This window comes from Lepidochelys olivacea (genome assembly GCF_965140295.1).
Source record: "Lepidochelys olivacea isolate rLepOli2 genome assembly, chromosome: 13".
NCBI classification, from domain to species: Eukaryota; Metazoa; Chordata; order Testudines; family Cheloniidae; genus Lepidochelys; species Lepidochelys olivacea.
Window position 1 is genome coordinate 11,348,945 of NC_140423.1, and position 24,817 is coordinate 11,373,761.

The 24,817-nt window shown below is 42.1% G+C and overlaps 1 protein-coding gene across 1 annotated transcript in view; it reads left to right on the forward strand.

Annotated features, from left to right (window-relative positions):
- Nucleotides 1-689: 689 nt before the first annotated feature.
- The window catches only part of LOC311529420 (piezo-type mechanosensitive ion channel component 2-like), a gene marked incomplete at both ends in the record, with an annotated part of 61,953 nt that continues 37,825 nt past the window's right edge, over nucleotides 690-24,817 (forward strand). The window contains 23 exons of the mRNA XM_084645395.1: nucleotides 690-696; nucleotides 1,107-1,208; nucleotides 2,232-2,274; nucleotides 3,369-3,552; nucleotides 4,039-4,240; nucleotides 4,802-5,015; nucleotides 5,734-5,896; nucleotides 6,264-6,356; nucleotides 7,374-7,488; nucleotides 8,144-8,259; nucleotides 9,060-9,323; nucleotides 10,487-10,592; nucleotides 11,299-11,480; nucleotides 11,954-12,102; nucleotides 14,639-14,812; nucleotides 16,129-16,170; nucleotides 16,798-16,830; nucleotides 17,484-17,587; nucleotides 18,245-18,408; nucleotides 19,833-20,009; nucleotides 20,667-20,810; nucleotides 21,582-21,782; nucleotides 23,062-23,266. Coding sequence (XP_084501521.1) covers nucleotides 690-696; nucleotides 1,107-1,208; nucleotides 2,232-2,274; nucleotides 3,369-3,552; nucleotides 4,039-4,240; nucleotides 4,802-5,015; nucleotides 5,734-5,896; nucleotides 6,264-6,356; nucleotides 7,374-7,488; nucleotides 8,144-8,259; nucleotides 9,060-9,323; nucleotides 10,487-10,592; nucleotides 11,299-11,480; nucleotides 11,954-12,102; nucleotides 14,639-14,812; nucleotides 16,129-16,170; nucleotides 16,798-16,830; nucleotides 17,484-17,587; nucleotides 18,245-18,408; nucleotides 19,833-20,009; nucleotides 20,667-20,810; nucleotides 21,582-21,782; nucleotides 23,062-23,266 — 3,184 coding nt within the window. The remainder of the gene's footprint in view (nucleotides 697-1,106; nucleotides 1,209-2,231; nucleotides 2,275-3,368; nucleotides 3,553-4,038; nucleotides 4,241-4,801; nucleotides 5,016-5,733; nucleotides 5,897-6,263; nucleotides 6,357-7,373; nucleotides 7,489-8,143; nucleotides 8,260-9,059; nucleotides 9,324-10,486; nucleotides 10,593-11,298; nucleotides 11,481-11,953; nucleotides 12,103-14,638; nucleotides 14,813-16,128; nucleotides 16,171-16,797; nucleotides 16,831-17,483; nucleotides 17,588-18,244; nucleotides 18,409-19,832; nucleotides 20,010-20,666; nucleotides 20,811-21,581; nucleotides 21,783-23,061; nucleotides 23,267-24,817) is intronic.

A 24,817-nucleotide genomic window follows, 5' to 3' on the forward strand; every position in this document is an offset into this window, starting at 1 on the left:
AAGCTATCTGAGCAACAAACAGTCTTTAATGTATTTATCCTCACAATACCCCTGTTAGGTAGGGCAGTGTTGTTATGCGCATTTTACAGATGAGGAATTAAAGCAGAGACTAAGTGAGTTGCTCCAGATCACACAGGAAGTCTGTGGCAGAGTAAGGAACTTCTGAGTCCAAGGCTAGTGTCCTAGCCACTGGAACAGCAACTCTTTTCCCCCGTGTTTGTCTCTTTACACTGTAAGCACTTTAGGAATGGGAGTGTATCTTGCTATATGTCCGCAGAGCACCTAGGATATTATGGGTCCATTAAAATAGTAACAAAGAAGAAAAATGAATCTGAGAATGATTAACTGAAGAGATAACAAGGGGCAAAAAATAAAATCAAAGAAGCAAGAGGCAGAGCAAAATAACAGAATACATAATCATGGCTCTTGTACCAAAGAGTGGGGTAGTCTTATGGTTAGAAGTTAGAGGGAATGAGCGATATCTTTGAAGTAAAATATCTAAATTCCTCTACTGATCCAGTGTTAATGACACATACATTCATAGGCTTCATTTTTATTCCAGTTTATGTCTCAGTTAAAGTCAGTTTGATTATTTCACAGCGATATCGTTCAGATACAACGGGCTGTCTCTGGCCTATCTCATCTTTCTACTGCTTATTCCACTGTTCCCCAAGCCTACAGCTGTCACAATGAAAGGTAGGTGACCGCCTTCAAGTTCTAGACTATCAATATTGTGTTAAAACAAATTAAATTAATTGAATAAGTAGATTCCACCTTGTAGAATTCTATAGAGGCACATTGTGCTAAGTTCTTATTTACTTCCTTTATTTGATGTTTAAAGAGTGTAGCTGCAATTGTATATCTTTCTATTTATTAGTCCTGGGGGATGGCCCCACTCATGGGCCTTGGGCTGGTGGATGTTTGGCCTTTCTGTGGGTGGAATTGTTTTTGTTCACAGTGCAGTTGGGAAGGGCAGGGAGCTGTTGCCCCATGCATTGTATCCATCTGATTTAGTCTGTTAGTTCTTAGGGCAGGGACCTTGGCTTGTCATGTTTCGTAGGATTCTTGGTGCGCTATCGTAACAAAGCCAGCATTTTATTTTTCAGGAGGCACACAGCAGTTCCTTAGAGCGATAAATTACACCAGCTTCACTTTCCTTATGATCCAAGTGGCGTTTCAGATTGCTTTCTACTATCTGCCACCTAATGGTAAATTTCATTTCCACTGCAATAATTTATCCTATGGTAAAGAGCCCAAGGAATTCATCTACGGGAGCAGAATGCCATCATTAGAGATGGGCCTGGATCCAATTACCCCTGAGCTATAAAGGATTTTGATTGATCTCAACTTCTCCTCTGATTGCATTTCTACTCTGGGCTGAAACAAACCCTGGGTCCAAATGTTGCAGTTCAGATACAGCTCTCATTGCTCCTAAAGGTACCCCTAATGCATTTAAATGTGCTTCAATGCCACTGAAATCCCACAATTGCTAGTCCCTTTCGGAAATCTTGACCCACATGCTTTACATGTGCAGACGAAGCATTTTGCTTGTGCAAATAATGCAAGCATGTTCTTTAGAAGTCTTTTGAAAGTCCTTAAAAGTAAAATAGATTATATTCCTTTCACCCCAGTTTTGTTGCCGTATAAAGTGATCCATATCAATGAATCTTGTTTTGGGGTGTTATACTGCACTCACTGAAGACAATAGCAAAAGCCCTCCCTATTTTACTGTTCTGCATGTTATGCAGTATTTCCACTGTCTATAGATTTACTTTTCAAAAGGATGCAGGCAGGAAAGCGAGACGCAAGCCTATTGATGAGAATGAATGTTTGGGTTGGAAAACATTAGGGCAGTGGTTCCCAAGCTTGTTCTGCCACTTGTGCAGGGAAAGCCCCTGGTGCGCCAGGCTGGTTTGTTTACCTGCCGCATCCTCAGGTTTGGCTGATCATGGCTCCCAGTGGCCGCGGTTTGCTGCTCCAGGCCAATGGGAGCTGCTGGAAGCGGCACGGGCCGAGGGACGTACTGGCCGCCGCTTCCAGCAGCCCCTTTGACCTGGAGCAGTGAACCGCAGCCACAGGGAGCCGTGATTGGCCAAACCTGTGGATGCGGCAGGTAAACAAACTGGCCCGGCCCACCAGGGGCTTTCCCTGAACAAGCAGCAGAACAAGTTTGGGAACCACTGCATTAGGGAATCAGTTTATAAACAGGTCTCTTTGTTCTTTTCCATTAGGCTATGGTTGGGAGGATGTGCTTGGTCATTTTGGAATTCTAAGGTAGGATATCAGTTGCATGTCTCTTCTTTTAAGATGTAGACACTGAAAATTGAATGCTTAATAATAATATCACAGATTTGTTTAGGTCCATAAGAAAGCACAAATTATACATGAGAACCCTAGTATTGTAGGGAATTACAATCCTTCTGCAAGCTATGTGAGCACATTTTGAAGGGGAGAATTAGTTCTTTAGGGTAGGGACCATCTCCTTATCACGTGTTTGTACAGTGCCTAGCACACAGAGGGCCTGACTCTGACTGGGGCCTTTAGGTCCTATTGTATTATACTTAAAAATAAGGGCAATATTATTTTAGTGGTTGATTTAGCAAGTATGGTCAATTAAATATACACTTAGATGTTGCAGATGGGATTGTCTGTTAATATTGGAGATCTCTCTTTTTTTGCTGATCTGAATGAGCTGTAAAAACCTTTCTATCCTATTGGTGTGGGGAAAAAAATCCATTGAATTTTCTTTACTGAGGTCTCCACTTTGCCAGGCTTGACGGTTTGCTCTGAAAAAAATACACTACAAATTCTAACGCCATTTGAACCAGAGATGCAGACTAAATGACCTTAAAACATACACCACTGGAGCTGGTAATTTTGACCAAGTGTTCTATGGCTGACTTTTATAACAAAAAACAATAAAAAAAAATGTAAATACCGAGTATCAATAACTCTTTTCTTAATGTTGCAAATGTTATAAGCTGTGTTTATAATAAAACCCTTAGTTTGCTCACGCTCTGCTAATAAAAGATCAAGAGATTTGAAGATTATATTTCTTCATTTCAGCAGATGTTCAATGCCAATTGTGGAAAAAAAGACATCTTAAAAAATTCTGCTCAGTATCTAAATGTAATATTACCTGCTATTTAATAATGTGGTATTGTACTCTGCTGTGGAATACTGAAACTACAATAAAGCAAATTGCAATAGGATAACCAAGTGCACTTCATTCTTAGGTCCTTTTTTTAATGCACAGATGCATTTCTGGGATTAGTTTTCAGATTAATTATTACAGGAACATTTGGAAAAATTAGACTCATTTCTGAGCACTAGCCTCATGTTTCACTCATGTGCTTTCCACTCTGCAGGCTCAGCAAAGTTGATGCTGGAAATGTCATCCGCCTGCTGGTTCCTGACATTGGAATGTTTTTCACTGGCTTCATGGTTATAAAGCTTTGTAAAAAACAGGTGAAACCTCTTATTCCCAAAATGCGGCTTCATTCTGAAGACCAGGAGCAGGATGAGGAGGAGCAGGATGATGAGGAGGAGGTGGTATGTTCAGCATCCTCTTACATGAATTAAGAGACTTCAACAGGCTAACCCACTGGACATTGGGGCAAAATGAATTGGGCTGTGTGTGTGGGAGCCACATGGACACTGGATTACATTCACTTACAGAAACAAAACCCGATGACTGCTCCATAGTGGGCCCGCTATGCAGGGAACTAAAGAAACAATTCCACTCCCTAAGCCAGTGGAGTGAGTCCTGCCTTATGTATTCAGACATGAGAGTTGCTTTCTCCCTATTCATGACTGTCTGTCTAGCCTGATGAGATCACAGGAACAAGCGCTCACACCTCAGACTGTATGGTTTCAGTGAAGTATTTAGGGACTCAAATGTGCCATGGCCATTATGTTTTTCAGTAGCCTTTTGTGCCTAATGCTGCATATCCATGCTGTAAACCATAGTCCTGGAATCTGTCTGGCAACACTTGGTTTTCATGCTCGGATCTTGCTTAGACATTCTTGTTTCCACAGGACTATGAAACGGAAGAAGGAGACAGTGATGAGGAAGAGACCAACTGTTTATCTGAAGAGGATTTGGGAAAAGAGGCACGTGACCGAAAACCAGGTTTCATTCAGAAAGTCACTACGTTCCTAGCAGGCTTGAAAATCATATTTGAAGCCATCCTGACAAGTGCTGGAAAGGTGGTAGCAACTCTTCTATTAGGCTTAGCAGGTAAGAATGTTAAAGCAGGAGGTTAAAAGGAAGTAAGAGTCTTCATCCCGTAAACAAAGCATGAAAAATAAGACAAGCAGCTAGAAGCAATCCTTTTCATCTCCATTGCTTGTTATTTGCTGTTGCCCAGTTATTTTTTTGTTTGATCTATGCATTGTTGTGTTGTTGTCAGCCTTTATTGTCATAGGTTATTGTTGCAAAATTGCAATCACTTATAGGGCAGAATTTCCTTTTCAGAGCTGCAGGGAGACCTTTACACAGCTATTCATTGGAGGTTGGAGAGGGGAATTTGTCTGCAATGGGCAAGTCCCTTGGCCCACTGAAAACTGTGAGGGTCTCATTTTCTTTTCTAGTTAGTTAAGATGGTTGAAGGCATCACCTGAGACTGTGTTCTGCTTGCTTAATATTTATTCATATGGAAATTAATAAATGGCACTTTCACAGTGGCTTCTCTTACTAGTTGGGGTCACTGTCCATCAATTGAGGAGCCACTTTGGCCTGATCTGTGTATCCTGTTTGCTGTGGAACAGAAGCCCTTTCATGGCCGGTTTTTCCCCCCAGGTATAATTTTGCCTTCTGTGACTTCTGCAGTCTACTTTTTCACCTTTCTCGGCTTGTGCTCCTGGTGGGCTTGTCATCGTCCCATTACCGTGGTCACCTTCAGCAGTTTGTGTGTGATGATGGCTATATTCAGTGCAGGTCACCTTGCTGCCCTTTACCTGTACCAGTTGCCATATTTTCAGGACCTGGTTCCTCCTGATGACATTTATGCCAGGTAAAGATGTCAGCTTCCATACAGAAAAGGATAGGGTTAATACTTTTAAATAAACTGTTCTAAAGGCAGAATTGAAATATATACGAAAGATCCTAAGTTGACCCACTGAGGCAGTATAAAAACAAGTAACATATCAACATTTCCCAAGGAGAGAGATCTGTAGGGAACATTTTTTCTTTTAAGCTTTTAGGACTTCCGTTACTTTGCTGTTGCCTAGTACCTTTTATCGGAGGAGTTCATAGCAATTTATAAACATTAACTAAGCCACAAGTCTTCTGTGTTTTATCATCATCATCTCCATTTTATAAATGGAGGAGTTGAGGCTAAATAACTTCCCCAAAGTCACACAGGAAAACTGTGGCAGGAGAATAGAATGTAATCCAGAAAAATCCTGGCCCAATTGAAGTCAATGGGAGTTTTGCTGTTGACCTCAGTGGGCCAGGAGGTCACTTGAGGACTCATGCCCAGTCGATTTCTCTAACCACTAGGGTGCATCAGGAATTTGTCATGGTCTCTTTAATAATTACTCTGAGTTGCAAATAAAGGCAGTTTGACAGAACAATAAAAATGAGGATGATCAGTGAGATCTTATTTTTAGTAGTAAAGTATTTAGTATTATTTGACACTATTCTTAAAAATTCTAAATAATAAAACAGCAATAGTAAAAATTATAGAACACAACCAGTGTTAGCACTGTCTCCAACTTTTGTTTCTCCAGGTTCCTGGGGATGGTAGCGCTTATCAAGACAAACACCACAGAAATCTGGAAGCTGCAGATTCATTCTGGATTAAGCTGGCCTGTGTTTTTAAATCCTCTTTTGCTGCTTGTATTGTATTATTCACTGGTCCTGTTGCTACAGCATTGGGCTCTGAGTCCTAAGGTAATGCATGGGTCAAAGTGCAGAATGGACAGGACAGATCACAAATGGCACCATAATTAAATACAGCCATATTCAAGAGAGAAATCAAGAAAAAAATCTGTCTTTCCATATGCTTTCTCCATTCCCCCCCTGGAATTTATGAGGGAGGCCTGGCAAGAAGTTCTTTAAATATTCATCCCTCTTGTCCTGTGCACTGCACAAATGTGAAAACAGGCCATGTCTGCTGTTCCAGTTCCCAACTGGATCATGTCCATGGAATATAATAAGGGTGATAGCCAGTAACAGTGCCGTAACCATTGCATTGGATAGCATGTAGCTGTATCCAGAGGTGGTGTGACATCTGTCTGTTATATTTCCTTTAATACAGGAATGTGAAGAGGGCATCCAGTCACCACCAGAAGAGCAGAGTAAGTTGGAGGTGGACACCATGCTCTGGATGGCAAAGAATGAGAAGAAAAGGGTAATGGCTATCTTAAGACGGTTTCTGCAACTGTTACAGGGGATATTAATGGTTCAGAATTTGGGTTTTGTACGAAGGGCCAACATTTTCACCAGTGAATGCCTAAAGGTAGGCCCTTAAATCCGTAATTAGACACCTCAGTAAGTGGCTGGATTGCCGAGACTGCTGAGCATCTAAGAACTCCCATAGACACCACATTGGGTGCAGTCACTTCGCTTCACTGTTTTCTTGGTGCACTCTGGAAACCAGCTGTGACATTTATAGGGCTAGTTGCATCTCTGTCTCCTTTCTGGTCTCTGAGTACACTCCTTCAGGTGTCAGGCCTTGTGCCTTTTCCTGCCCCAGCGTGGACTATTGCAATTCTTCCACTCTTAGGCTGGGCCCTGGGATACAGTACCCTATGCATCAACTGGTCTTACATAGTTACATGAAATCTTACTGAATTTGGGCCCCTGCAGTTCTTCCCTTTGGGAGTCTGACTAGTGGTGAACGCTGTGCTCAGACAGCCTTCTGAAAACCACATATTGTTTATTCTAACAGTAGGAACAAAGGATTTTAACCAACCAAACAGTCCACATTCATCTCTTACTTAAAAACGTATCATCTCCCAGTGGTAATCTATGCAGGTGTAACTTCTTCAGATACCTCACTGTGCCTCCATCTTAGTCTGGTTCTCCCAAACCGCCTCCTATGTTTGACCTCCTATGTTTGACCTTTTGACCTCCTATGTTTGCAGGACTTTTCCTGTCCTGGCTTTTTCTCTTAAAAACTCTCAGGTGTTTGCTGCGAAGTGGCTTATCTTGAGCCATTCTTTCCCTTCTTGCTTCCCCACTGCCAGTCTCCTGTTAGTCCCCAGTATAGTCATACAATAAACATCCCAATAGCCAGGTCAACATACAGTATTCATCAATTACAGAGTAGCTCCAAATCTGTCACACCAGCATCCTAGACTAATGCATGGCACAGTGTCTGTAGAAAAGATAGGCAGGAGAAACACTATTCTATTTCCTTTTCTAGGTGGCTTATTTTTCAAATGGAAGCTGGCAGGACACGCCCCTTTTACAGTGTGAACATGGCAGGAGCCTCACAGCCAGTGCGGACACCAGTGAAGGACACAGCGCTCCTCTCTCAGGTACTGTACATCTCAAAGTGATGTTTGAATCATTGCATGAAAAAGCATGACACACAAACCATGAAGTGTAGTAGGCATCTATCATCTTGGAAAGCAGGCAGCACCAAGAAGACTAGGAAAGAAAGAATTTGATTTCATTCTGCATTTGTCATACTCACAGCATCTCCCAGTACATTTTTCTGATCGAGGTTATACAGGTAGACCAGGCTCCTCCTTCTACAGCTGGCTCTGTCACTGCCATCTTGGAAAACAAGCTAATTTTTGAATGAGGTGTGGAATGCAGCATCCTCGGTGGGTGAGGCCAAGGAGTCTTGTGCATTAGATGATACCTGCAGCAAGGCAAAAGCTGCAGGTAAATGAGTTTGCGTTACGGGCAGTTATATTTGCACATGTAAAGCAAGAATTTATCTCCATCCATTTAATATTGATTATTTCGGAGGTATATTTTCTACACAGTATCTGTGGAGGTATGGTCAACTCCTTCCAGAGTTCAGGGGAGTTGCACGCATACCTCCTTAAGTGCAGTCACAAAACACACACCCCTAAGACAAGACTTCTAAAGGATACAGAATACCATCAATTCTCAAAATAAGGGCTCAGCTTTGTACTAGAGACCTTTCAATCACCTTATCTATACACTTTACATTTCTTACAGAGGATAGCACCTGCCCTGAAAATGCAGACGCTGATGGGGATGGGACTAGCAGTATGGCAGTACTAGGGCAGTTCATTATGAATCAAAGTTATGTCAGTGCACTGATTGCCATGATGGTAAGATATGGAGTTGATGGAACTCTTTTTTCTACCTTCTTGTCATTTTCTGTTTTCCATTTGCCTTCCTAAAGAGCTTGTTATAGCGTGGAATACATTCATTGGAAAACATTGTAGAGTGTCTCAAAACCTTGTAAGAAACGGATTCACTGCTTTCTTCTAGGGCAAGGCTTCATATTCTGCACTACTTTCATGAAGCCCAACAAAATTCTGCATATATTGTGCATGTGGAATGTGTTGTAGAATCAGGAATGGTGAATAGATCAGCACTGCCCATTGCAGAGTAAAATGTTAGTAAGGAGTAATACAGCAATGAGTGGATTCTGATCTGCTACATAGTAAATCCACAGCAAATTCACTTTCCGAGCAAGCTCTGAGAATATTCTCCCCTTGCCATTGCAATGAAGAACACAAATAGAAAACGCATATCTGGTCATAAGAAATCCTATCTACTCTGATTTTGTAATGGGCAGTGCACTTTGGGCTAAATTTTCAGCTAATCTCAAACTGGCCCTACCGTTTTGTGTCCACCTTTGCACAGATGAGTGCATGTACCTGTGTTACATGCAGAGAACCTGCACCTGGGTGCAAATCAGGCTGCTGGTTGTCCAGCCGCATGATAGCGGGACAGGAAATAGAAATATGTTCACTTTTGTGGCCACAGGGGCATGTGCCAAAGTGGAGTGCAAAATTAAAGACTGAAGCTGGTAATACGCCTCTTGCTTTTCAGCTATCCCTGATTTTAGCTTCATTAAGATTTAAACAGCAGCATTCTTTCACTTAGATGTATTTGTTTGCAGGTTTGGAGCATCACCCACAACAGCTGGCTGACTTTTGTTCTGCTGATTTGGTCTTGTATCATTTGGATGGTTCGTGACCGGCGTCGTTATGCCATGCGTAGCTCTCCGTTCCTTGCCATCTATGGGAATATCCTGGTGATCCTCAATTTCTTTGTAGGGTTCAATATTTCACAAGAAGAACTGTTTCCTGAAATTCCAACCTCCGTGCTCATTGACTTTGATTTAAAACCATATTCTTTCCCATGTGTGCATCTTGGTGTTAAGGTACAGCCTTGGTGTTTTCTCATTTAATTGCAATGCTAGTAATGCAGACACAGGAAAGAACCAAGAAAATACATATTTATAAGTTGCGCCTCCATTTTGGGAGAAAAAAATTGAGATTGTGATCAGGGACCAAATGAGAAAGACTCACAGACTCGATAGAGATAGTCACAAGAGATTTACACAGTGTGGTCATCATGTACTTATCAAACCCAATTCATTTCTTTGAAAGAACGGTAGTGAAAGCAGAAAGGGCCTGATGAAGTTGGCTTAATTTGCTTGGACTTTTATGAGGCTTTGATTCAGCACAGTGTGCCTGGTTAGCAAGAGATGAGTCTGAGCCACAAAATTTGGAACCAGATATATATCTGAAGTTGCTGAAAGGTTCAGGGTGTTCCGATTTGGTTTTTGGTCTCAGTGCATTATACAGATTGAGGCCAGCTGCAAAATTCAGATCTGGGTCCAAACTCTCCCAGAGTTCAGGGGTTTGATCCAGGCTCATCTCTAGCCTGTGGAGATTGGTTAATACTCAGTTGGTTAAAAATGGACTTTGTAAGAGAGGCCAAGAAGTGGAGGCAAGAAGTGGTGGCAAATAGTTAAGATCAAATATGTGTAAGAGAAAATGAAGGTGAACCAGAATCCCTATGAATTAATAAATCCTCACAGGGAGGTTTTATTTTCTCTTTATATACTTCACCTCAGGACTTGTGTAGTTTTTATACCAGAGTTGGGGAGGAAGAACATTTGGGATGGTGTCACAGAAGCCACATTTTGCCTTCTGCCTAAGCCAAACTCATTAAGTTGGCAACAAATAAAGCAACAATGTTATCACTAAAAAAGTTGGTTTGCAAATGATTGTTCTCAGTTTGTCCTGCAGTAGTGCCTGGGATCAACCCCTCTGTGCTAGGTGCTATACAAACACATAATAAAAGATAGGTGCGACCCCTAAGACCTTGCAACCTAGATTCTGCTCCTTAGTTATAATTTAAACATATGTAAAATCTAAGCACTAGACCAGCTTTTTCTTTTTCCCACTGTGCTACTAATTTTTCCACTTCATTGGGACAGAGAATTAGGAATCTATATTCCTAGGGAGAGGAGTTATTTGCATTTCTATGTGGGTTCTTTCCATGAAAAAGTAAGGCACAAATGTGGTTTCACTGCAGATCTTTTATGCATTCACGTTCTGGCTATTGCTAAGGCAGCATATGATCAAAAGACATATGGAGGAGAAGCAAGAAACTCTCACAGAAGTCACAGTGGATGCGAATGGTAAGAAAATGTAACACTATATCATCAGACCACCCTGATACTCCATCTGCCTGTTGTGGTTCGAGCTCCCCATCACCGTTGTTCCTATGAGTCACCATTGCGGGGGAGGGATAGCTCAGTGGTTTGAGCATTGGCCTGCTAAACCCAGGATTATGAGCTCAATCCTTGAGGAGGCCATTTAGGGATCTAGGGCAAAAATTGGGGATTGGTCCTGCTTTGAGCAGGGGGTTGGACTAGATGACCTCCTGAGGTCTCTTCCAACCCTGATAGTCTATGATTCCATACAGAAGATGCCAAATCTCTTGATGTATTAGGTCATTTAACAAGCCCTAATATAGCCCTAATAGGGCCCAGGAAGCCATTGCAATATTATTACTATATTAGCAATACATTATATTGCTATATTATTTATTTGTCTTACTTTAGCATTGTTGCTTACTTTAGCCCCAGTCCTGGGCCAGAACCCCACTGTGTGAGGTGCTGTACAAACACAGAACAAAAAAGTTGGTCCCTGCCCCAAAAATCTAAGTATATGACACAGTTGCAATCTAAGTCTGTGACATAGTTTAACATGGGACATTAAACACATTAGGATAGATATTTGCTAGCCTAGGAATGTAGAATGTTAATAAAGGTATTAGAATGTTACAATAGCCAAGCACATCCTAGTGTCACACCTGACAGATTTGCATTCCTCTTTTTACAGAAAGGGAAATCCCGCACAATCCTCTGCTGGAAATATTTGGCTCTCTGATTAAAGGAATGCTGGTTAAATACTGGATCTATTTCTGCGCTGCCATGTTTTTCATTGTCAGTTTCAATGGCAAAGTAGTGGTCTACAAAATTTTGTACATTATGCTCTTTCTGTTCTGTGTAGCTTTATATCAGGTAAGCAACCTGGAATTTAAAGTTCTCACACTCTCCACTTTGTTTCCTGCAGGGCAGATCCACAGCTGGTGTAAATTGTCATAGCTCGATTGACTTCAATGCAGCTATGACAATTTGCACCAGCTATGGATTTGCCCTTTTGTATCCTGCTTTGCCTACAGTATGATTATCTTGATATAGCTACTGGCCTATATTTTGTCCTTAGTCTATGAAGCTTCTCATTTGCTATGGCTACCATTCAATTTGAATTGAAATGACTGTCTCAAATAGACTAGATATCCAAGCTGCTCATTTTGTTGGGAAACCTTTGAGACACACACACACTTTGTCAAATGTTCCAGACTCATCAATAGGAGTTCTCAGTTTAGCATTTTGGATAGGAGAGGGGATTTGACCTAGATGCTGTCAGTGGGCTGTCTTCAGTTTACTTAACAAACTGAGGTTCATCTAATCTGAGATGCATTTGGTTTCAGGTTCACTATGAGTGGTGGAGACGAATTCTGAAGTATTTTTGGCTCACTGTTGTCTCTTATTCAATGGTGGTCCTCATTGCTGTGTACGCCTACCAATTCAAAACCATTTCTGGGTCCTTGCTCCTGACTTTGGGACTGTCAGAGGAGGGGTAAGGACTCTAATTATATTTTAAAGAAATGAAACAAAATTATCCTCCTGGAAATCCTATTTCACTCATTTTATCTAGGAATCTATATTATTTATATGTATTATGGTAGCGTTTTGAGGCATCAACCCTAGATTAGGGCCCACTGTGCTAGGTAGTATACAAACATATCAAGCTACAGTCCCTACCCCAAAGACCTTACAGTCTAATAGACAACACAGAGATTATAGACCAGACTGTGATATGCTCACTCACCCTGAATAGTGCCCTATACCACAAATAGTGCTATTGACATTAATGGAACTTTGCCAATGAGGATCTGCCTCAGAATCTGCTCACCTGCATTAAGCATGACGATGACCATGATGGGGAATAAATGAACATTTATTGGCCCATCCAAAAATTATTCACCCCAGGTAAGATGAGAGGAGGAATTTTTCAAGGCTGAAAGAATCATTTTCACAGTGTAGACTGGTTATTCAGGTACCCTTACTCCAAATGCCCCCTGACTCCTTAAGGATAGCTACTGATTTCTCAGTAGAGAACTCAAAGTAAGTGTGAGTCACACAGCATGAGTAAAGATATCAGTATCTGGCTCTTGGATCACTCGACACACTATGTGTCCCCCACCCCAACAGTTACATGAAGCCACTAACATCCATTGCTAATAGTAGCTGGTTCTTATCTCTCCATCATCAGGTATAGCTGCTGCCTTAGATTCCCTTCAGGATCAGTACCCGATGGGTGTGGACATTTTAGCCCTTTAGCCAAACTTACAAGGCAACCCCTTGCAGGATATCCAAAGTCCCAAGTAAACAACTGGGCAGCCTGACTACAAGAGTTCACTATACACACTGCCTCCTCATCGGGTTTCTTCACCGAGGCATTTCCACCCTAGAGGCTGATGTAAAAAAGCCATAAACAAAGAAAAGAAGGCCCAAAATACACAGTCCCTGGGTGGATCCTTGGCTACTTGATCACAGGCTCCCTCCGCTGAAGTGGGGAATGTGGGGCTTCCTTCCTTCCCCTCCCCCCTCCTCAGCAGGAAGACACAACTCTGGTCACTTCACCCAGAAGAAGAAAACTCTAGGCAAAGCCCTAAAAAAACTCCTTTGCCAAAGGTTTTCATCTTTACCCAGCCCCAAGACCTTTCTCAGATACCTTTGCTCAGTTCCTAGGTCTGTCCTGGAGAAATCCACCAGCAGCTACCACTCTTCTCAAAACCTCTCTGGGATGAGGGACAAAAGGGTTTATAAACCAGGTCCTCTTTTCCAGCATGCCCTACAGGCCAGTAGACCTGTTTTTAAAGAGCTCATACACACTGTTACACTGATCACCATTCAATCATAATTCCTACCCCATCACTCCTTTATAGCGCAATTAAATTACAACCTCCCTTATCACATCCTGTGAGCCCATCCCATCCCCAACAGCCTGATTCCAAAGCCTATGGAAAGACTCCCTTTGACTTCAGCAAGCTTTGGATCAGTGCCTAAAAGCCTGTTAAGGTTAGTAAGTATGTGCCTGGAATGTCAGTAAATTTGAGCTATGTTGTATTAGTTAATGATTGTCGCCACACTGAGGTGCATGGATGAAAGGACTAGTATGGGTCCAGTCCTATAAGGTGCTAAGTGCCTCCTCTGATTTCAGTGTGAGCTGAGTACCTCAGCACTTCCCTTGATAAAGCCCAATAAATTCACAGCATTATTATGAGATTAATAGTGCAGTGAGGGTGTGTTACCCTATTTTCTTTATGGGAATGTACAACAGCTCCCAGTGGTTTCTGTATTTTCAATGATGTGGCTAAGGCAGGAGGATGTAGGGTATAACCCAAACAAACCACAATGGGTGACTTGCTGAAATACAAACCCCAGGCTTGCTTGAGGGACTCATCATCTTTTTTTCTTTTGGGAACTATTGCTGATGTTAGCTTGAAAATATTGTAGCCAGCTTTTCTGGAAAGACTCTGTACTTTGTTTGGTTAAATAGTTTGAGGGTTTTCACAGTAATTGTAGCCACATAGTGGTAGATTTTCTAAGATCAATGGAGTTTATTCCCCCACACAAAGTTGGACTTGGATCTTTCCTGAGGTTAGAGAAAGAGAGAGACAGCAGGAAGGAAATTTGGGAATAACATTCTGTGCTCGAAAAAGACAACAGGGTTCTTTATGTGAACTCAAGATAACATTGAAAATAAAAGGGTGTATCTCTGTAGATGAAGTGTAGTGAATAGCCCCTGCCATGACTTCAGAATCCAGGAAAGGATTTAGGAAGACCATGACTGGTAGCACAAGGCTCCATCAGTCTTCTGAAATCTTGAGATCTAGAGAGAACTATATGGTCTCTCTGCATCCAGAAAGCCTCAATGAAGAATCTCTTTGATGCTCATTAAAACTGAGATCAGTCTATTATATAGTAGCTTCATATAACTAGCTACCTCACTATATTCTAGAGTAACCTTTCTCTGTATCCTTACTAGAAATTTGTCCCTTAGTTAATAAGGCTGACCTGTGAAAGGCTTTTTCCTTTTTACCTGACAGGTTAAAAGACCTGGGTCTTGAACAGTATGACACAGTAGAACTGTTTGCTAAGATTCTGCTTCCTTCCACTTTTCTCCTGGCCTGCATCCTTCAGCTTCATTACTTTAGTGAGGATTTTCTGAAGATCACTGACCTGAGTAACATTCCCATCAAGCATGAATGTACTTTTGGCAGGTATGTGACCAGATCTGCACATTGGTAAACTGCCAAGCATGTGAGCATGTCCTTACCGAAGCGTTATCAGCTGGAAAATGAGACTTGAAAGTGCTTTACAGTTTATATATTTACAAGAATTTATATTGGTTTTCTGATGCACATGGAGGAACAAAGGCACTTTACAGATAAGTTAGGCTGGCAATTACAGCAAGTCTAATCGGTGCATGCTTTTATTACAGCTGCACATACAAAATGGTACCTCCAGAAATAAATACTTAATAGTGATAATTTGTCCTGCACTTACTCAGCTGGGGGAATTTCACATACACACTGGTCACATATATGAATGTGCAATTACTATGCCTCACTTATTTGAAATCTGGTCTTTTAAACATAATAGGCCAAATTTTTAAAGCCATGCACAGTGGTTGTGCCCATAAAGAGGTGTGAACAGTAATCCCACTTTTGCATTCAAAAATTCCTCTTTCCATGCAAAATTCTGGGGCTTTCTGGGTGCATTGGTATGGAAACCTTGTTTGAAAATTTGCCTCAAAATAAGAGTCAGACAAGAAGAGAACAACATAAGCTTTCCTTACTTTCTAAAATATTGGCAGGAATTTTCATGGAAATCTTATTAGTGGAAATACATTAATGTGTTCCTTTCCCTTAATGAATTATAATGACTCCTATTATACCTAAAATATTCCATGTTGATTTTCTTTGGATAATAAATATTGTGTGTTTTTTTCCCCCTGAATGGAGGGGGTGGGGATAATAGAAATATGCCAATAAATATGATACGTACATAAAGAGCCTGCTCCCACTGAAATTCTGGTTAGTTTTGTTATTGATTTCAATGGGAGCAACACTGAGCACATTGCTCTACTGAAGATGAGTTTCACACTGAACCATTGCCACACGTAGCTTGCAACATAGGTAAATGTTCCTAACAGAGAAAGGGCCCAATTTTCAAACTTGGGTGCCCAAAACCTTAATCCTGCATTAGGCCATGCCAACATGGAGCCCCATGCCCATGAGGATTCCCATAAATGCAAAAAAGATCCTTGAAACATGTGTTAGGTGCCTAGGTGTTAGTTTGAGCACCCAGAAGCACAAATGCATTCCCTGATTTAGTAACCCAGCTTTGAAAATTGAACTCTGTATAATGTCAGAAATATTGGTCTCATCTTATTTTTGGAGGGATTTTTGGAAAGGAAGGTACTAGTGCTGAACCTCATTGTGATGCAGAAGATAATGTGGGAGGATGAGGCACATCCTGTCAGCCATGTGCTAAAGAGAACATATGTTGACTTTATGCTATATTTTCTCTCTAGTAAAAAGAAAACTGAAACTCAGGTGTATCTCTTGGCTGACATGTGAGTTCATTTAATTTCTTCACCCTTTTCCAAACATTTTCTTTTTAACTATATCCAACACCGTTATTTTGATTGTCGTTCCTTCTGCTGTAGGACAACACACAATGGAGCTCAGCAAGGATAGTAAAATAGGTCACTGATGGAGAGGGGAAGGAGAAACAGGGAATAGGCCATCAATAACCTTCCCATACATGTCCTGGCCAACATTTTCTTTCCTGTATTATAGGGCAGTATTCTGTGTACAAGTTTGCTGCTTTCCTCACTCAAGATGGATGCACTGTAGTTGGTGCAGTGTAGGTTCAAAACACTTGTTTGTGTGTTGAATTCTCTCTCTCTAATGGTTCTCCCCAGCAAGGATAATCACTGGCTGCTTTCTGTTAGCTGCTTACTGATAGCTCGAGTGGTAGGTGCTGAACCTATAACCTATAATAGGAATAATAGGTTATTCCTATTAATAACCAGGGATACTGTATGAACGTGGCCATATATAAATTTGTGAATTGCTGTGGGTCTGTTGGGATGAAAGACTCCATAAATCTGTAAGGGATTCATATTAGTACTTGTAGAAAACTAGACAGATAAAATTCAATATGTGGATGTTATATTTTTCCTGCTTTTAATTTTCAGGCTTAAAGAAAGTATTTGGAAACTGCAAAACAGGTGAGAATGAAAGGACACTGAGGAATGCATTTCTCTGTATGCTTCATTGGAGTCTATTTTGCTCTTGATGCCTGGATGACACATAGGTGTAGCTCTGATTAGAAGTAAATGGATTTACTTGTGTTACTTCTCCATGAATTTATAGTAGAACCAACTAGTATAGTTTGTACTTAGCAATCTGACATTGGGAACACTTGTTCCCGATATGCAGCGCTGTCATAGCATGTCTAAGAAGATAGTGGAGACAGGTTTTTTAAAAAATGGATTAACATGAGATTTGTTTGCTTTAGTTTAGACCCCAGGCTCACAACACAGCAGTATTATTTACAAACATAATAGGGTGGGATTTTCAAACTTGCTCAGCTTTGGTTCAGTTCTGCTCCTGTTAAATTCAGTGGGAGTTCTACCGCTTGATTTTAATCAGAGCGAGGCAAACCATGAGCTCATTTGAAAATCCCACCCATAAATTATACATATCACAGGTGTATACTTCAACTTTGTATTCTGTTCCCTTTCAGTTTAGTTGCAGACAATTAAAAATGGATCACAATTTGTGTAATATCAGCATATGTCTAACTCTCTTTAACACCACAAGGTAAAGGGATCAATGTCTAAGTTGTCTGGCATTAGCAACTTTCTTGTGTTCCCAACAGGCTCGCAGCCAATGAACTGCATGGTGAAAATCAAACCACCTTGGACAAGATAGAGAAGACAACAGTGGATGAACCCCTGGGAGGGGCTCAGCAGGAGAAATCAGGTGATATGATATTGCAGCATTGGTTGAATGATTTTTTTTTTTTTTTTTTTTTTTTTTTTACATGGAGCAAAGCCAATACTATGTAGTTTATCGGCAAGTACTTGAGTATTCTTATTCTAGGGGTTGACTTCAGGCATTGTAGGTGTATGGCAGTGGGATTCCTGCCCAAGGGCTGACGATACTTGCAGTCCTTGTCCTCCCTAAACACAAAGGTGATAGGAAGCAATAATGATTAGTGAGTATGGAGATATAAAGCATGGTGGATATATAGTTTTTTTGGATCTAGGCCCCAAATACAATTTTGCTTTGTTCTTTATTCCTAACCTGATTTTGCTCTAGCAGGAACTGTGATACAGTGGAATTCACAGCTTATTTCTTAAAGCTTAATTGTGCCAATACAAAATAGTCACCAAAGCCAGAGGAAGGAATAGCTCTCCATGTATGAGCTATTGTTGACCTGTTTAATCCCATATTTCTCCACCACAATACTGCCGCCCCTGAATTCTTCCTTCCTTACTCTGATGTGGAGTATGAAGATATAGCTGACAAATCATTTGACAAAGCAGTAAAAATAGTAAAGGATTTCTATTGTTCTGTCTCCAAAATCATCTTTAAAAGTGATTTTAAAGCACTAACCCAGCACTTTTCTTTTCTTAGTGGGAGGGCCTAATAAGTGGAGCCTGGTGATCGACAAGTTGGCTTCTGTTCTCCTGCAGCTTTTGGAAAGGTTTCATAAAACTCAGGTGTTAGCCTGGAGAGTCCTAGAGCTGCACATCCTTAAAATTGTTTCCACTTGGGTCATCTGGATCACGCTCCAGGAGGTTGGTGAATAATATGAAGATCCTGAAAATATCATTTGTTTTCTGCAAACACCTTTCCTGGTGCTACAAGAGACTCAGATCTCCTCCAAATCAGCAGCCATGGCCAGTTATGTTTGTATTTTAGGCCAGTAACTGTAATCCTCTAAGTACATAGAAATGTATATTAGTGGGGGTTTGTTCCTGCTTCTAATGAGGTCTACACACGCTGCATGTTGTCCAACCTGAGCAGCTTCCTGGAGTTTGGCTTTATTGTTAAGTCAAGCAACCAAACAAACCTCAATCTAAATGATCTCTGCAAGCTGGCTGTTTTTAGGGTTTTACATCCAACACCTCTCCCCCATTCCCTAGTTTCCTCTGCTTCTTGAAAGGTTCTAAACACTTCTGTATATTCTAGATGGACCTGACTGAATCGACATGCTGGTACTTCTCTGCTATAAATTCCAATGCACCTTCATAAAGGGTTCATTTATATGTAGAGTTCTAGAGAGTCTGCCAACCTGCTACAAGGCTTCACTGTGCCTTTAATGTGCCAGCTTGCACACTGCCTCCAAGGTCTCCTGGGGAGTGCAGCCAGCATGCCACCCTTAAAGAAGGTGTAGCATGAACTCTCATCTGATGATGAACAGCTCTGCTAACTTCTGTGGTGGATGACACAGAGCCATGGCCTCACTTCGACCCTATTCTTCCCTGCCCCTTTAGTTAAGTTTATTTGAATTCAGGAGAGCACAGGGACTGCTATTGTGCCTAGATGTGGGGCACCATCTGACTTGTTTTAGAATTTTTATCATGTGATATGCCATACTAGATCCTACTTGGTTTTCTTCTCGGTTTGCTAAGCAAAGTTTCCTTTCCTCCCTGCAGCCATCAGAATAAACCTTAGTTGAGACTCAGGTGGCTTATGTAAGTCAGACCCAAGATTTCATAGTTAAATGCATGTGCAAATAGCTAGTTAGACAGGGCTTCCTCAGAACCCAAATTGTTCCTGTTTGTTTCTGTTAAGATCCAGGTTTTCATAAATGTTTTTCATGAATCTGTCTGTGCAAACTGTAGACATCAAATTTTACAGAGCTAGGAAACTACATAACAGTGACCTAAATGTCACTTAGTCCCTTGCAAGGTCAAAAGTCATCCTTAAATATCAGTAAGAGAAAAATGTAAATGAAAACATATCACTTACTACATTTACATAAGACAAGATTTTCTAAACATCAGGAAAGGACCTTTCTGCCCAGCAGTATTACTTGTCATCCCAAACCATCAGGGCATATTTTTTCCTCAAATAGTCTTTTGCTTTATTTAATAGTATATCTGTTATTCCGTATTGTGTTGCAAATACCACAAGCTGAATTCCTCAACCCACAAACACACCGGCAAAGAGGTAAGTTACAGTGAAACAACTGATTTTTTTCCTGCAATGATTTTAGGTATCTTTGATGAATTACCCTTTCTTCATCCTTTGGGTGTTTGCCCTGCCCTATCCCAAGCTCCGCCCTCATGCATCAAAGATCTGCACAGTTTGGTCCTGTGTGATGGTTATCTGTAAAATGATGTACCAGTTGAAATTCGTCAGGCCGCATGACTACTCCTCAAACTGTATGCAGGTGAGCATTCTAAAGAACTTGGGTCCTGATTGTGCAACCACTTGTGATATATCTAGCATAGCATTTTGAGTGAGCAAAAGCGAACCTCCCAGCCTGGGTCGACAGACTCTGACCAGTGAGGCTCACTCTGGCCCTCTAAAATTAGCTGTATAGGCGGTGCTTTGATATTGCATCTCAGATTAGAGTTCAGGCTCTGAAGCCTAGGGAGGGGATGGGGTTCTTAGTACATCGCACTCAGCAAAGATCTGTGACCAGCCAGCAAGCAGTCAGTAGTAGTAGGTCAAAGTACACTAAGGAACTTAATTTCCTTTACTCAATCACTTCTCTCTCATGTTACTTACTGGGCACAAAGAAATGAATTGTCAGGAGGCTTATAAAATTAAAAGATGTATAAATGATAGCTATGCACATAGAAGTGTTGCCAAGCAAGAAATAAACCAAGCACTCTTAGGTGAAGTTTTTGGAATAGAAAATTATCCATGCCTACCACAAAAGCTAAATTAGAAGGCATCTGTTCCATTTGTGTGCATTACATACTGGATATAAATAAATAAACTTTAAACACAGTAGGGAGCTATTAGAACTTGTGCTTACCCCTATTATTGAAGGGGTTAGTTTCTGAGAGTGTATTTCAGACAAACATGCTTCATTCCATAGGGACTGTACCAGAACAGAACCTACTATCATGACAGCCTGGACGAGCTGTTGCAGAAATCAGCGTTGTACGTTGCTCCTGTTGATCCTGCCGATTGGTGTGGAGGGTTACAGAAGTGCGGTGACAATGTTTTACCCTGCTTGAAGGTAGGATTCTTATTGGCTGTCTGATGTCACTGTTACTAACTAGAGTAACTGGGGTAATCAGCAGCTTCACTCAGCACAAACCCCCTGCTGATATGTCAGACTTTGACATGCACAAGCAGAAAGAGGAGCTTGAAATAGGAAGAGGGAGCAACATGGGAATCTGAAAATTTTTTTAAAATAAATTCTGGTTAGATCTTAATGAGAAGATGTGATAAAAAAAGATGACAGGATAAATGGAAGAGAGGAGATCAAAGAAAAGGAGGTGGTTTTCTCAGCCATTCTGCTGTACTTGGTTGTCTTCTCATTCTGCTTCAGCAGCTGATGAGACACCAATAAATGTTCTTCATACCTTCAAGAGTCATTATTGTTGGTCTCAAGGAACAGCTTATCCCTTGAAATTGCCACTGGTCTGTATCCAGCTTAGCTACTACTCCAGTATTATGGGAGAGAAGTCCATGGGAGACTCTTTCCCAAGACAGCATGTTGCAATGTTCCAGGAGAGAAAAGAAGCATTTCTCATTCATGTCTCATAGCACTTATTATTCGCATGAGACATTTTTATATAGTGCTGTAAATGTACCTGGCACTTTACAGAATAGAGGAAAAGCAGAGTCCCTGGCATCCAATGTAATGGACAAGACACAGCTCAGAACAGCAGCTTAGTTGTTGTAAGCTCCATTTGCCCTGCCGTTTGCCCTTCTCAGTGTGGGTTGCTCAATATTGCATTTAGGATGCCATTAACATCTGGGCCATTTCATTCTGCCCTTGCAGAACCATCTCAGCATCTTGGCATTAATGGTAATAGAAGTGACTGTGCATCACCACCAGCTCTTCTACCGGACTCAAAACCAGCTGACACCACCTGTTACGGGGATCATTTTTGATACCATCACCCGAGAGCACCTGGATGATGGGTTACTCAGCTGCATCAAATACTTTATCAACTATAGTTTCTATAAGTTTGGACTAGAGGTGAGCAAATATCAGGGGAGAACAATCCTCTTTGGACTTGGTCCCCAGCAATAGCTCACTGAGGCATTAAGAAGCCTGTGGAAAACACACAGAGAATCTAAATTCCCTTCTGGTTTAAACAAGCACAACTCCATTGACTTCCCCTAGAAAATTTGTTCCCATGCAGATATGGGCAGCAATTACCAGTGAGATCAGATTTGCACAGATGCAGAGCTCTTAGGGCTTGATTCACCTCCCTGGTTGGAGCTGGTTGCAGTTTGAAGCCTCCCCTGCCCAGGTTGCCACACCTGAGAGCAGATTACAGTATCAGGGATTCAGTCTGGGGAGGACAGCTTTAAAATCCAGGCTGCCTGCAATTTATGGCCTGCTCTTCTTGGGCTTATCATGCTCCATTTCAGGGTGGCAGCAGTGGGCTCCTGTGCCCCGATGGAGTGCTGCGCTCCCTCTCCCAGAGGGATAAGGAGGGGGAAGTTCAGCAGAAAGTTTTTATTGCTGCTATAAACAATTTAACATGTCAGCAGGTCCTTTTTTTTTTGTCTTCTGGCGATGGTTTTCACTGTAGCATGAGGTAAATGCATTGTTTTGTGGGTACATCCTCTTTGAAAACCTGGCCCTTGTCATTCCCTTCACTGCATGAGCTTCTCTCAGTGTTTCTCTTCATAGCATTGGTTCAGGGGAAGTCACCCTTGTGGAAGGAAAGGCAGAATTTTCCTCTTCGTATCTTATTCCCTAGTGACCAACTCTCCTTTCTTGAATCTATCAACTTTGACTACGGCCTTGTCTACATGGGAAAGTCTTACCAATACTGTTAAACCACTATAGTTACATGGGTATAACACTCATGTGGAGGCTCTTATTCTGGAATGAGCGCCTTGTTCAGATGTCTTCTGCAGTTTCCACAGTATGCATCCGATGAAGTGAGCTGTAGCTCACGGAAGTTTATGCTCAAATAAATTGGTTAGTCTCTAAGGTGCCACAAGTACTCCTTTTCTTTTTGTTCAGATTAGTTTAAACTCCTTTTCAAGTGATGTAAGATAAACTGAAAAAAGCCTCTCTTATGCCAAAGTAAGAGTGTCCACATGGCAGGGTTATACTGCTAAAATTATATTGGTTTAAATTCACATCTTAGCTCATACCAGTACGACTTTCCCACACAGCCAACTGCTAACACTCCCTGCAGTGGTGACCTTTGAAAAAGTAAGCAGTCAGAAGGGCTTTCTGAGTGACCGTGGGCTTTAACTGATGCCGCCTGGCTCACTGGAACATTCCATTCTTTCAGATGTGTCTCATCATGTCTGTGAATGTCATTAAGCAGCGTATGGATTTCTATGCCCTTCTCCACGGCTGCTGGCTTGTCTACCTGCTGCACCGCCGCCGAAGGAAAGCAGTGGCTGAGGTCTGGCCGAGATACTGTTCTTGCCTTGCCAGTGTCATGACCTTTCAGTATTTGCTGTGCATTGGCCTCCCTCCTGCTTTCTGTAAAGGTAAATGCAACACGGTGCATTGTCTGAGTGGGGGCGGTTGAGTGAACACATAGAAAAGCCCCCAGCAGTCACTAATAACCTGAAAGAGGACTGGCCAAGTCATGATTGGTGAGGGTGGTTGAGCCATATCCCATCCAGCTCTGTAAGGAGAAGAGGGCATACAGAGACACCGAAAGGGGAAAGTCCCTGGTGATGGTGTGTAAGCTAGTGGGGGGGGGGGAGGAAGGGGTGTTCTACCAACCAGGGAATGGAAATAACACTCCAAGCCTCAATCATCTAACACCCTTTCCTCAGGGCTTGTTTATTATCTGCCCCTCAAAACACCACCAAATCAACTGAAAACCACTGGGCAATAATCCCCAGAGGCTACTGCCTGCTCGGAGAGGAGACCCATCCTTTCCTCTTAGTTCTCTTGTGTTCCAGCTTACCTTTTCTTTTAGACTCCACCACGAGCATCCAGTGACCAGACTTGTTAAACCCGTTTAAGCTGAAGCACCTTTATCTGGTCAGGTGACCCCCAAAACATACCCAAACATAATATTAGTATTACGATGATTATTATTACATCCCTGTAAAATTGTGTCTTTTGTCTGTAGCTTCTCTCTCCCTCTCTATGGTTTTTCCCTTCAAAAGGTTACAGTCACATTAGGCTGACTTGCTTGGTTTCACCTCCTAGCATAAGTGACACCCCATGTGCTCTCCCTGCACTATGAGAATCAGAAGAGCCAAGCTATTCCATGATTCTAGAGACACCAGGTACAGCCAAGGGACGGGAGGGGAGGGGGCAGCGAGGCCACGGCAGAGAAACAGATGAGGTGAGGTATTTCAGGGGGACCAAATAGCTTGTAACTCACTGGCTGGGATCAGCTGGCTCTGAGCTACAACAAGCAGAGGTCAGAGAACACACTGGAACAGACCAGGACAATTCCGTCTCTATTCAATCCCAAGCCCATGTGGTAAACTGCATGCCAGGAATAACACTACGAAGATTTTAAGTTCTGGTCCAGCTCCCATTAAAGTCAGTTGAAAGATTCTCTCACGGGGTGCATTACTCACGGCCAGGCTGGCGCCTCCTCGTGATCACTTTGGGGATTAGCTCAAGGCTGACGCACCCTGTCCACAGCTTGCACACTACCACTCCGTCCCTGATTCCACCTACAGCCCCTCCCTCAGCTGCTGGAGCTGCAGCATCCTCTTCATGGCTCAGCCCTTTGACCATGTCACTATCCATATTCCCCCTTCCAGGGGTTAGTGTCTCTGTCCAATAATCATGCCACTTCCCTAGTGGCAACTGGGATGGGGGGGACGGACCTGGGCCCACCCGCTACTCCAGATCCCAGCCCAGGGACCCTGTATCTTGCAGCCTCCTGCTGCACCTCTAGTTCCTCTAATCACTGCTACGATCCCCTGGACCACTTCTCCATGGCCCCAGCATCTTCTTTGCCCTTACTGCAGGGCACTCAGCTGTTCAGTCCCTGTAGCCAATCAGGAGCTGTCTCTTGCTCCCTCAGGTCCTGCCAGCAACTGACCTGTCCGTGGTGCTGGCTTTCT